This window comes from Echinops telfairi, unplaced genomic scaffold, assembly GCF_000313985.2.
Source record: "Echinops telfairi isolate 266 unplaced genomic scaffold, ASM31398v2 ScPeMD7_18;HRSCAF=68, whole genome shotgun sequence".
Lineage (NCBI taxonomy): Eukaryota > Metazoa > Chordata > Mammalia > Afrosoricida > Tenrecidae > Echinops > Echinops telfairi.
In genome coordinates, this window is record NW_022103915.1 from 11,764,830 (window position 1) to 11,776,985 (window position 12,156).

Consider the following 12,156-nt stretch of genomic DNA (forward strand, 5'->3'; position numbering starts at 1 on the left):
ACCTCCCAGCTGGGTGCCTCCGTCCAGGTGGGCTGTCATGGGGCAGACAGAGAACCTGTGTCTTGCAGCCCGGGTGTGGTGGTCAATAGAGAGGCCTGTTGTCACCGCAGGGATGAGGATGACAACACGTGTTGGGGTGACCCTCTCCACTGGGAGAGCCTCCCGGCACACTGCAGTGCAGCAGAGTCTCCAGCTGTCTTCCAACTACCTACTTTCCTGGGCATGCCCCCCACCCCCACCAAGGTCCCTCCCTTGGAGTTCTTGAGCACACAGACACAGTGGCCCCGGGGACTGAGCAGAAGCACCCAGCCCAACACGATTCATACTATGCCTGGACGCTTTCCTAGCCAGGAAAAGCGGCCGGTGGGCAGACTCAGGGGTGAACTGGGCAGCAACCCCACAGGAGAGCTGAGGTCCCCCATCCTCCCCTCCACCTTCCCAGAGAGAACAGAGGCAGATGACGGACAGAATGCACCTGGGCCCGAGCATTCTTGTTCGCCTAGATCCCTCGGGGTGGGGGTGGGGGAGAGGGTGTGGACCGCTAACGCGAAGGCTGGAGGTTCAAGTCTGCCCAGAGGTGCTTCCGAAGGAGGGCCTTTTCATCCTCTCCCAAAAAGTCTGCCGCTGAGAACTCTCGGAGGTCAGCTCTACCCAGACCTACACGGGCCACCATGCGTTGGCCTGAACTTGAAGGGAACTGGCTTGTTTGTTTGGAGATCATGGTCACCACTGCCTGGGGTGGTTACATAACCTGGCGTCAATTTGAGAGGATTACGAGTGAAAGGGATGAAGTCTGGCCTGTCACTCAAGATATCACCAATGAGGTCCCTGTGTGGGCATGGTCTTCCCCAGAGGATTCTGGGATAACTCTGGTATTTCCTCCTTGGAGGCGGGAGACACTTTCTCCATCTCTGCTCACTCCCTTGGAGACGCTGTACTGACAAGGATCACTCCCTGCGAGATGTCCCTGAGGAGAAGCCACATGGACCTACTCCGATGCTGCCCTGGGTGCTGGAGAAGCCACGTGGAGACCTCTGCCAGCGCTGAGATGCTCACAACGCAATTGGATCCACAAGGCATCCATCCACTGGCCTGTGATCATCCTGCATTCGGCATCATTGCATGCGTTGCGTGAGTCTGAAGAGGACTTTACAGATTGGTGTCAGACATATGGGCTAATATTGGACTTATGGACTTGATCTGGACTGGCCTGGGATGTTTTCTCAAGATTCCATTACTCTTGTATATAAACATTTCTTATGCACAAATAAATGAGTCTCTCTGGATTTGTTTCTCTAGTCAACCCAGACTGACACACTGCCCATGTCTGGCCCCTCTCATGACTGCCTTAGACCAGGCCCAAGGATAATCGATGCACTGGGTTGTGCTGGAGAAGAGTATGGAAAACACTGCAGACTGCTACAAGGACAACGCGACCTGTCATTAGAGGCAAGGATGAGGAGACTTTGTCTCGTATCCTCAGGACATATTGTCAGGAGAGACCGGTGCTAGGAGAAGGACATCACACTTGGTAAAGTAGAGGGGCAGCGACAAAGAGGAAGGCCTGTGATGAGATGGTTGACATCGTGGCTGCTACAACCTTGGGCTCCAACAGAAGAACCCTTGTGGGGATGGGGCAGCGCTGGGCGTGTTTCCTTCCGTGGTGCACGAGGTTGCTATGGGTCGGAGCCGACTGATGGCAGCTCACACCAACAACAGACCAGGCCTTCAGACCCTGCCCATCTTCCTCGACACACGGCACGGGCAGAGAGCGGGCCCTGGAGCACCTATGTGGAACCACCTCCAACACTAGGGGGGCCACCCAGGCCATGCCCTGGGGGAGCTGCCCCCCGTGGAACTTCTAAAGCGACACCTGCTGGTCCTTACCTCACCCTGTCATCCCGCACACGCCAGCTGCCTGGCCTCCGTGCTCCGTCCGCAGGCCTTCACCACCTTCCCTGCCTGACAGTATTACTCCTCCTTCAAAACTTGTCTCTAATGTCCCCTTGTTAAGTAGACCCCCTCCAATGCCACTGAGCTCCCCCAGCATGGTGCCCCTCATTCTCTGTCTCTGCCCAGTTCCCCAGCCTGTCTCCAAGGCTGCAGAGGCCACACTCATGCTCCCCAGCGGAGGGTGGATGGCAGCTCAGAGGGTGTTTGGGGCCCAGGAGCCTCAGGGCGCACCCTTAGCTCATAGCATGGGCCCTGGGCCAGAGTCCGGAGCAGTGGAACCAGCAGCAGTGGAACCAGCAGCAGTGGGGCTCAGAGAAGGGGTGCCCCTGGGGCCTGCTTCCCTCCCCTTGATCCGGGGCTGAGAGCTGTGCCCCTGCAGGCCACTGGCCTCAAATCGGGTACCACTTGGAGGGAGGGGTGCAGAAGCCGGGCCCTGGGGCTGCATCTCAGCGTCCATGGGCCTGGTAGGAACCACTGTGGTGGGGTGGACTGAAAACAGGAAGTCACCTTTTTGCAGAATGCCCAGGGCAGGGGAGAAGTGGAACTCTGGTCCATGCCATCCTAGTGGTTGGTAGAGCTATGGGCACTTCCCCGTGTGGTCAGCCCCTGCTCCCACCTCCGTGCTGCTCTCTGCCTCAGGTACGCAGGTTGCTGGCCTTGTAGCCGCTGGAGCCTCCTGCCAGGCGTCCATTCCTACCTTCTTTTGTGGTCCTGGGCTGGGCCAGGTACTGGCCCTGAGAACAAAGGTGGCTAAGACTCCACCCTTGGGAGTTAGCATCAGGACAGACAAAACAAGGACATGCAGCAGAAGGTTACCGAAGCTGCAGAAACAGCTGGCCCGTCCAGCAAGTGTAGTGGAGAATCATCTCGGGGCGGACTCCCAAAGATGGGATGCTGAAATCCAGGTTTTCAATGCCTTCTAATGGTCAGCTGCTCTGCGGTCCCGCTCTCCTAAAGAGGGGCAGTCTCAGAAACCCACAGGGTGGTCCGACCCGGTCTGAGGGTGCCACTAGGAGTTGGAATCGATTGGCTGGTAGTGAGTCTGTTGTTTTTAAGGAGGCTCTCCTTCGATACCACAAGGACCCAGGCACGTGACACCCAAACTTGGAAAAGTAAGAGAACATACATCTTCTTCCCGACGTACACAATGCAGAACAACAGGCACCGCAGGCAGGCATGCTGGAGGAACGCAGCGAAGGCATCCCTTTTCCAGACTCCGTGCGTACTTCACGTCCACAGCCTGTGGCTTAGAGAGCCCTGGGGGCAGATTGGTTATGCGTTGGGCTGCTCACTGTAAAATTAGCAGTTCGAAACCACCAGCTGCTCTGCCCGAGAAAGATGAGGCTGTCTACTCCCGTGAAGAGAACAATCCTGGAGCCCCAAAGGGCAGTGCTACCCTGTCCTACAGAGCCACTCTGAGTCTCACTCCAACCAACGGCAGGGAGTTTGGGATTTCTTGGCCTACAGCTTAGTGCTTGGTTCTCCTGCTTGTTGCTACTAGGGCCCTGACAAACCTATAAACGCTTGAAGTCCAAGATCACACCGCAGCCAGCCTGTACTTGGGACACCTGGCTCCTCAGCCCATTAGCCAACGTGGACAGTGACTCTGTGCTGAGCCTGCATGCCCACGGCCCCCCTCCGGGCATCTCCCTGGCAGAGCAGCAGCTCCTGTGAAGTTCATGGATCCTTCCCATGCTCTACCCACTTTTTCTCAGTGAGACAAATGGATGCATTTGAATATGGCGTTGGCGAAGAATATTGAAAGTACCGTGGTCTGCCAGACTAAGAACAGACTATGACGGAGGAGCCGGCCGCCCACTTCAGAGGAAGTAGCTGCTGAAACCTTCACGCCGAGCATCAGAATGTTGTCAGATACGGAGGCCCTAGACCAGTGGGTCTCCACCTTCCTCATGCCGCCACCCTTTCAGACAGTTCCTCATGTTGGGGTGACCCCGGCCATAACATTATTTTCGTTGCTACTTCATCACTGTCATTTGCTACTGTTATGAATCATCATGTAAATATCTGATAGGCAGGATATATTTTCATGGTTACAAATTGACAATCATTAAACATAATGAAAGCATAGTGATTCATCACAAAACAGTATGTAATTATCTATTGTGAAATATTCATGTGTTTTCTGATGGTCTTAGGAGACCCCTGTGAAAGGGTCATTCGACCCCCAAAGGGGTCGAGACCCACAGGTTGAGAACCGCTGCCCTAAGGCACGGAAGCAGGGCATTGTCACAGATAGCAATGGAGGATGGGCCCCTCAGATTCGAATGCACTCGGAATGTGACAGAGCCTCGCTGCTTTCTCACAGTGGATGGGGATGGGAATGGAGTCAAGCCCGTGGCAGTAAGGCCTTCGGGGTCTCCATTTGCTGATGGGGGACCACCCAAAATGAGAGAAGACAGTTGCAAGAATCGACTAGTCACTGGAACTTAGAATGTACCAAGTATGAATCTAGGAAAATGAGAAGCTGTAAGACAAGAACCGAAAGCAAAGATGGCTATGCCAGGCGTTAGTGAGCTGACATGGGCTGGGACTGGCCATTGTGAAGCCGAAAATCCCATGGTTGACTGTGCTGGGGATGACATCAGCACGAGGAACGGTGGTGTATTCATGGCCGAAAAGGACACCAAGATCTGTCTGGAAGTACAGTGCCAGGATGATACTGATCCCCCCAGCAAGGAAATCCAACCAACACAAACACCATTCAGATGCGTGCACACTCCACAGAAGCCAGTGATGAAGAAGTAATTGAAGAATTCTACCAGTGACTTCAGTCGGAAGTTGATCTAACATGCAGTCACAATGGAGGGATAATTATTGGTGATTGGAAAGTAGAGGCTGGAAACAAAGCAGAAGGGACAGTAGCTGGAAAATACAGTCTTATTGATAGAAACGAAGCAGGAGGTTGCATAATAGAATTTTGCAAGATCAGCGCCTTGTTCATAACGAATACCTTTTTTGGTCTTACAGATCGATGCTAACGTCGCATGCCTCTCTGTCCAAGACGTGAAAACTGGATGGGAGAATTATTACTACAGCTCCTGCCCCTCTCCCGTCCTCTCTTTAACATAGTGATCTAAGATCACTGTCAGGCATCGGAAACCTACACGGGGTTGCTGTGAGTCAGCTTTGGCTTGACGGCAACGAAGAAGATCCCGTACCAGATGTGAAGCAAAGGTTTTCCCCACGTCAAGAACCAGTGATTCTGGAATTCAATCTCCCTAGCACAGTGGTTCTCAGCCTTCCTAATGCTGCGACCCTTTAACATAGTTCCTGATGTGGTGGTGACCCCCCAACCATAAAATTATTTCCGTTGCTACTTCATCGCTGCCATCTTGCTACTCTGATGAATCGGGCGACCCCTGTGAAAGGCTTGTTCGGCCCCCAAAGGTGGTTGAGACCCACAGGTTGAGAACCGCTGCTCTAGCAGGAGCCTTGGTGGCATAATGGTTCCTGTTGGGCTGCTAACCACAAGGTCAGCGGTTTGAAACCGTCAGTCTCTCTGCAGGAGAAAGAGGGGGCTTTCTACTCCTGTAAAGAGTTACAGTCTCAGAAACCCACCACAGGGGCAGTTCTACTCCGTCCTACAGTCCTGATGAATTGGAATTGACTGGATGGTAGGGAGTTTGAGATTTTTGGATCAGGTTAAGGAGTCCTTGGAGTTGTAGTGGGCTATGAACTGACCTCTTAGTGGGCTGTAAATTGACCAGCTAATGCCAGGTCAGCAGTTCAAATGCACTAGTTGCTCTAGGGAAGAATGAACAGACTGTCTATTCCCCTAAAGATGTAAGGCCTCCACAGCTCAGAAATCCAAAGGAGAAGCTCAACTCCGTCTTAGAGGATGACTCAATGGCGGTGAGTTTTAGTTAATCAGGCCACAAAGTCTTCATAACAAAACAAGCACCTTCCCCCCACACAAATGACAACTATACACATGGACTTCCCCAGATGGGATGCACAGAAATAAAATTGACTATGTACGTGGGACGAGATGCTGGAGAAGCCCAGTATCAGTCGCTAGAACCAGGCCAGGGGCCAACTGTGGAAGAGACCATCAATTGCGTCTACTTAAGCCAGGTTGAAGCTGAAGAAAATTAAAATAAGCCCACAGGACCTAAAATATAACCTTGATTCGATCTCACCTGACACAAGCTGGCTGGCCTGCCTTCTGAGCAACCCAGAGGTGGAAACCTGGGTGTCCACAGATCAGCAGGAGGGGGTGCCCACCACAGAGGTGATAAGCTGGGCATCACAGAGGCCAGTGTGAGGGGTCCCAGCAGCTACGGAGGTGGTGACCTGGTCACCCATAGGTCTACGTGAGCAGGTCCCCACCACAGAGCTAGAGAGCTGGGCCGGCTTGAGGACATCCCAGTCACAGGTCAGCTCTGAGCGAGTCCATGCTGAGCAAGGGCCCTAAAGCCCAATACAAGAGACTCACTCCACAGACGTGAGCTGCTTCCTGTCAGGTCATGACCGGGAGAAACACTCTGCCCACCCCCAACTCCCACCCAGACCCCTTCCTCCAGTCTCCTCCTCTGTCCTGTTCACCCTTCAAAAGGTCAAGGGAGCAGTGGGGGGTGGGGGTTAAGAAGGTCAATTGGGTGGGCAGGAGCAGGCAAGGACAGAGGACGCAAGCCAGCTCATGACCTTTGCTTGTGTCAAGGGTGGGGGACAGGGAGGCTGAGACTGTGGGGGCTACTGGGTCCCCAACTGCGGTGGATTGAATTGTGCCCCCCGCCCCCATGTGAATTGAAGGCTTGGCCTGGATCCATGCATGTGGTCCTGCAGTACCTAGTTCCTGTGGTCACAGCAGAGCAGGTGGGTCCTAGCCCTCATCGCTTCTGGCTCACACACTGAGCAGAACAGAAGCGACACACCCAGGAAGGGTGTCCTGGAGCCTCCTGAACTGCATGACCAGTAGCACTTGTCTTGGAGGTCCCCCGCCCCCCTGCCCCCCACTGTCGGTGTCTCTACTGCAGTGGTGCGAGGAGCCGGGGAGACCAACCGACGTGAAGAGCAGCCTGGGTATCAGACTCAGATTCTTCCAGACCACAGCCCACGCAGCCCCTGCATTGGCCCCAGCCTCAGACCACACAGGGCTGTGTAGCGGACCCCTGGCATCTGGTGAGAGGCACCACGGGAGGCCAGGAGCATCTCCCTGGGCAGTTGCTCAGTGTGGGCGGCCCCTGGGAGCCTGGACTCAAGGCCCTGCCGTGTCTTAACCTTCGGAGCTGCCCCCATCTCGGCCACCCTAGGCCCCCGAGAGGACTTACCCAGGCCCAGGTTGGAGATGGTCTCCAGGTCTGTGAAGCTTTGAGCCTCCAGGATGGCCTGGGGGAGCCTCAGCGTGAAGGGCAGTAAGTCTCTGTGGAGACAGGAGGGGTTGGAGGTCATTCCTAGAGAGAGGGCACGGTGTCCAGCCCTCCAGCCCCCACCCCCTAAACCCGCAGAGTCCTCCGCAGAGCCTCCCTGCAGCCCTGTGACTCTGGAATGGGGCACAGGGAGCCAATGGGCAGAGGCTTGTGCCCGCTGCCACCCCAGGAGCTCCACCGCAAAGCGGGCGCAGACACCCAGCGGATCCCTGCTGTCCCATCGTGGCGGGATGGGGCAGAGAGGAGGCTGTCAGCGGCCGCAGGGTAGCAGGACTGCTTCCACGGGGTTTCCTGGCCGTCGCTCTGTATAGAAGCAGACGGCCACATCTTCCTCCATACTGTGGCCGGGGCCTCGACTGCCCACCTTGCGGTCAGCAGTCAAGCTTCTTCAACAGGCTCCGCCAGGCCCTGGGAGGCCTTGGTGCCTCTGGGCTCAGCTAATGATCCCGAGGCCCTGAGAGGCAAAGGGTTTCCCTTAGAGACCACCCAGCGGAATATTTTAAATTTCAGACTAATGCAAGCGCTGGGTCAATTGAGGGCAAGACCTTCGCCGGGATCACAAGCAAAGTTGTTTTCAAGGTTAGGTGTTCGACTGTTGTTTTTAACCAGGAGCTGTGGGCCGTGGAAAAGTATGGAAGGGCACGCGGAGCAGGGGGCACCGGGACCCGGAGTGCAGCCCCAGGACCGGGGCACTTCTAGATGGGTCGTTTCTGAAGTTTGGATGCCAGGTGGCCCCACTGCTGCCAGACCCCATCCTGGGGGAGCTGCACCACAGAAATGCGAGCGGCATCTCGTGCCTCCCACTAAGACAGCGGGGGGACTTCTCTCGGTGTGTGTGTGTGGGGTGCCTCTGGGTGGTGGGCTCTGCCCCAGCCCATGGCGGCAGGATGGTGTTTGGCAGCTGAGACTAGGCAGCGCCCAGGGCATCGATAACTATTTCCTTCTCTGGGCAACAGTGAACATGCTCGGAAGCTAAGGGAAAGTTTGGCGCTTCAAGTGACCCAGAGGTGCCTAGGAAGAATGGCCAGGCTGTCTAGCTCAAAAAAAAAAAAAAAAAAAAAAGGACCCCCCTCACCCCCAGCTGCTGAAACCCCCGTGGAGCACGGTTCTCCCTGAAACAGGGGTCAGTCTCCACTGGTCACAATCACCTTGAATGCTATGGATTTGCTGGGGTTTCAAAGGCCAGGAGGACCTTCTGACCAGCCCTGCACGCTGCCCCCACCTCGAGGAAGGTGGGTCCCAGCATGGTGGGGGAAGGAGGGGCAGGGGGGTTCCTCCCCTTCCTTCCTCATTCTGCTTAGTGGCATCCTCTTGCTGCTGGCCTCCATGATAGAAACGTGCACACCTGCAGCCCACCCCCTGCCTCCACCACCCCCTGGTACAGTGGCCATCCCATCTCAAGCCTTTGCCTAGGGAGGCCCCCCCCTTCCCCCCCACGGCCTGCATGGCTGCTGGGCCCCTGGCGAACCACCCCCTCCCCTTACTTCCGTCCACCTCCTCACGCAACCCTGTCTTTCCGCTGAAGGGCGGCTGGCCCCAGTAGGAGGAAGTCCCAGTGACTCCTTGCATTCGAGGCTCTAGAGCAGGGTGCCTCCCCCCAGGTGTCCAGACTCCCTGGGAAACCGGTCTGAGGCTGCCAGAGTGTTTCCACTTCCCTGTTCTTCTTTGGCTAGAAGTCTGTCCTGGCTCAAGGCTGCCTCTTCCACAAAGGGGGCTTTGACTCGCCCCCGCAGGGCCAGAGGGCTGGAGTGGGCAGGCGCAGAGCAAACCATCCTCGGACTCAACCGGCTCAGGACTGGGCTGTGTGACCAGAGGCTGCCGTTTTCACCTGGTTTCTACAACCTCATCTGCGCTTGGAAGCTAAGCAGGGCTTAGCTGGGAGACCCCTCCCTGTAACAGCACGGAAACCACGCCACTGCCAGCTAGTGGATTCTAATCGTTCAAACCCACCCCCAGGGAGTCAGTTCCCACTCATAGCGACCATCTAGCGTGGAGGAGAAGGACTCCCCAGGCTTTCTAAGTCTGCAGCCAGCCTCATCTTTCCCCCCTGGAGCAGCTGGTGGACTTGACCTGTTAACATTGCTGGTGATCAGGTCAGGCCATAAGCCACCACACGCCCGAGTTCATTCTAGTCGATGCTGACTCACAGTGACCCCGAGGACCCCCATGGTCCCCGTGGGTTTCCGAGACTGTAACGCTTTACTGGAGTAGAAAGCCTCGCTTTTCTCGCGAGGAGCGGCTGGTGGTTTGATGGGTCAACCTTGAGGTTAGCAGCCCAGTGCGTAAACCACTACGCTACCAGGGGCCAGATAGCCTCATCTTTCTCCCACAGGGCAGCCAGTGGGTCTGAACCACCGACCCTGTGGTTGGCAGCCTGCTGCTTACCTGACTGTGCCAGCCCGCTTATCATCTCCCGAGGCAGCCCTGGTATGGGTTGGGCCGTGAGGCAATGACAGGGGCCACCCCTGATCTCCTGGGCCTGCACGAAGCAGGGGGAGATCACACCGCCTCACCAGCCTAAGGTCGATTGCCACAAGGCAGGGATTAGACACGGCCCGTCTCCCCGAGCCCTCGCTGATCTGGACTGTCAAGGAGCTGGCAGCAGGGGTCTGGGGTGACTGTGGCTCGGTGGTGCCCAAGTGTGTGCAGGCTGTGGGAACAGAACCAGAGCCACCTACTGGGTGCCCGGCAGGGTCCCGTTCTCTGCAGCATCTACATGCTCGGTCTCATCGCCCCATTTTACAGGTGAGGACGTTGAGACCCAGAGAGAGGAAGTGACTGCCTCTCGTTCTGAGGTCTGCAATCCTGTGGTCATTCGCTCACACACTGGGCGGTCATTCGCTCCACACTGGGCGCAGGTGCCAACGGTATGTGCACCTCCCGGGAGGGTGAGAACCCTGCCTTCCAGGAAGGTGAGAAGCTCTTAGAGCAGGCAGGAGTCCATCTCCTGAGAGCTGAGCGAGCCACGGAGCACACAGGGCCTGGGCTCCTGCTTGCTTGCCCATGGGCGCGTGATGCTTCAGGTCACCCGTGTAACACTGGGAAAGCCCTGTGGGCATAGTGGTCAAGCACTGGGCAGCTAACCACGGAGGAAACCATAAGTGCAGGGGGAAGGGGGCAGACAGGCTACAGCTATTAAGCTGTACAGCCTTGGGAGCCCCGTGGGGCTGGTCTGCTCTGGCCCAGAAAGGCACTAAGACTCTGCATTGACCTGATGGCAACTGACTTGCTAGGTGAGTGGCTCCTGGGCAGAGTGGGACTGATCCCACGAGGTGCGGGGAGCTGGCAGGTGCGTCTAGTTCGATTCTCGCCTCTGCCGTTCACTTACCGCACGAGCGACCTGGGGCAAGTGACTTATCTGGGTCTGGAATGTCCTCCTCTGTGAAAGGAGGAGACGGAGCACTCACCTGGTGGCACTGTTCCAAAGATCTATAAGGATGAGGGGTGTGTGTGGAAGCCCCGAGCACAGGGCAGGGCCCTGTGATCCCACTACCTGTCGCGATCCTCATCACCACCCCTGTGTACTAGCACAGAAGGATCCTGGCAGGTGGGCCGGGGTGTTCACCCCAGGAGCAGGGAGAAGTGGACCTGAAGCCCTGGACCCCACCGAGCTCTCCCGCCCAGCCTGCAGCCAGCCCCGGCCAAGACACTGTCGTTCAAGACTTGGGCCAGTGACGTTACTGGTTGGTTTAAGTTCCTGTTGTCCTGAAACCAGTTCCGAATTGATAAAGCAGGTACTATGGGTAGTTCTGACACCCACTCCACCCAGCAGCTGCTCAGGCTTCAAGCTCCCACCCACTGGGGCGGGGCGGGGCGTGGGGTACAACCTCCTACCTCCCCCCACCCCGCCTGCTGCCCCAGCAGGAAGCTGCTCCATCCTGCTGCCAGGCTTGGGCCGGTGCACACAGGCCTCCAGCTGCCCATGATAGGTCCACAGAGGAAGTTGGAGCTGGGGGGCAACAAGCCAAGGAGGGGTCCTCACCCACTGGGAGGCAATCGCGCCAACAGCTCGCCTCGCTGCTGCCAGCACAGAGCCAGGCCTCTGCCTCCTTTAGGCTGCTCCTGCCCCCTAGGGGCTTCCCCAGCCACCCTCTAAGTTGGTGGAGGGCATCCTCTGGCACCAGAGGTCCTCCTGTTCCGTGACCCTCAGCAAGGGGGCAGGGGTCCACTCACCTGCTGACGCAGTAGAAGGAGATCAGTCTGAAGACGTCCTCAAACACAAGGACAGAACCTTCCAGGTACAGGACTGTGGGAGAGAGGCCTGTGGTCAGAACCCTGCTCGAGGGAGGGGATGGCCCGGGGGCAGCCCTGGCACAGGGGTCTCCACTGCTCACTGCAGGTCCCTGGTGTCTGGTCAGCTGCAGGCCCTCCACACCTGCTGCGACTGGCCCTCAGGTAAGTGAGAAACAAATGCTCACTCTGCGGGAGGAGGCCCCAGCGGTACTCCTGGTGACTCCGTGGTGCACAGAGAGGCCGGAGGGGCGACACTAGCCAGGGGCACTTTGAAGAAAGCCCTGGCGACCGCCTTCTGGACAAACCAACCCCAGAACACCCAGCTCTGCTTAGCCACACGGGGTGGGGGTAGGGGTGGGGCTGCCACGGATCAGAAGCGACCGGACAGCTGCTGGAAACTGCTCCAGGGTCTCTGAGGGGTTACTTAGGGTGGGAAGTGGGAGAAAGATATGTAAAGAGTGACAGTCTTCAAGGGAACAACAAGCGATCCAAATTGGTGGGGAGGTGGGTGTGGAAGACCTGGTAGGGCAGGATCAAGGGGAACGTAACAAAGAGGAAGTGCTGAAATCCTGGTGGGGAC

The 12,156-nt window shown here is 56.9% G+C and overlaps 1 protein-coding gene across 1 annotated transcript in view; it reads right to left on the reverse strand.

Moving 5' to 3' along the window:
- RIN3 (Ras and Rab interactor 3) overlaps window positions 1–12,156 on the reverse strand; it is a 114,799-nt gene that overhangs the window by 28,595 nt on the left and 74,048 nt on the right. The window contains exons 4-5 of the mRNA XM_045287778.1: window positions 11,517–11,589; window positions 7,245–7,336 (exon numbers count right to left, since the gene is read on the reverse strand). Coding sequence (XP_045143713.1) covers window positions 7,245–7,336; window positions 11,517–11,589 — 165 coding nt within the window. The remainder of the gene's footprint in view (window positions 1–7,244; window positions 7,337–11,516; window positions 11,590–12,156) is intronic.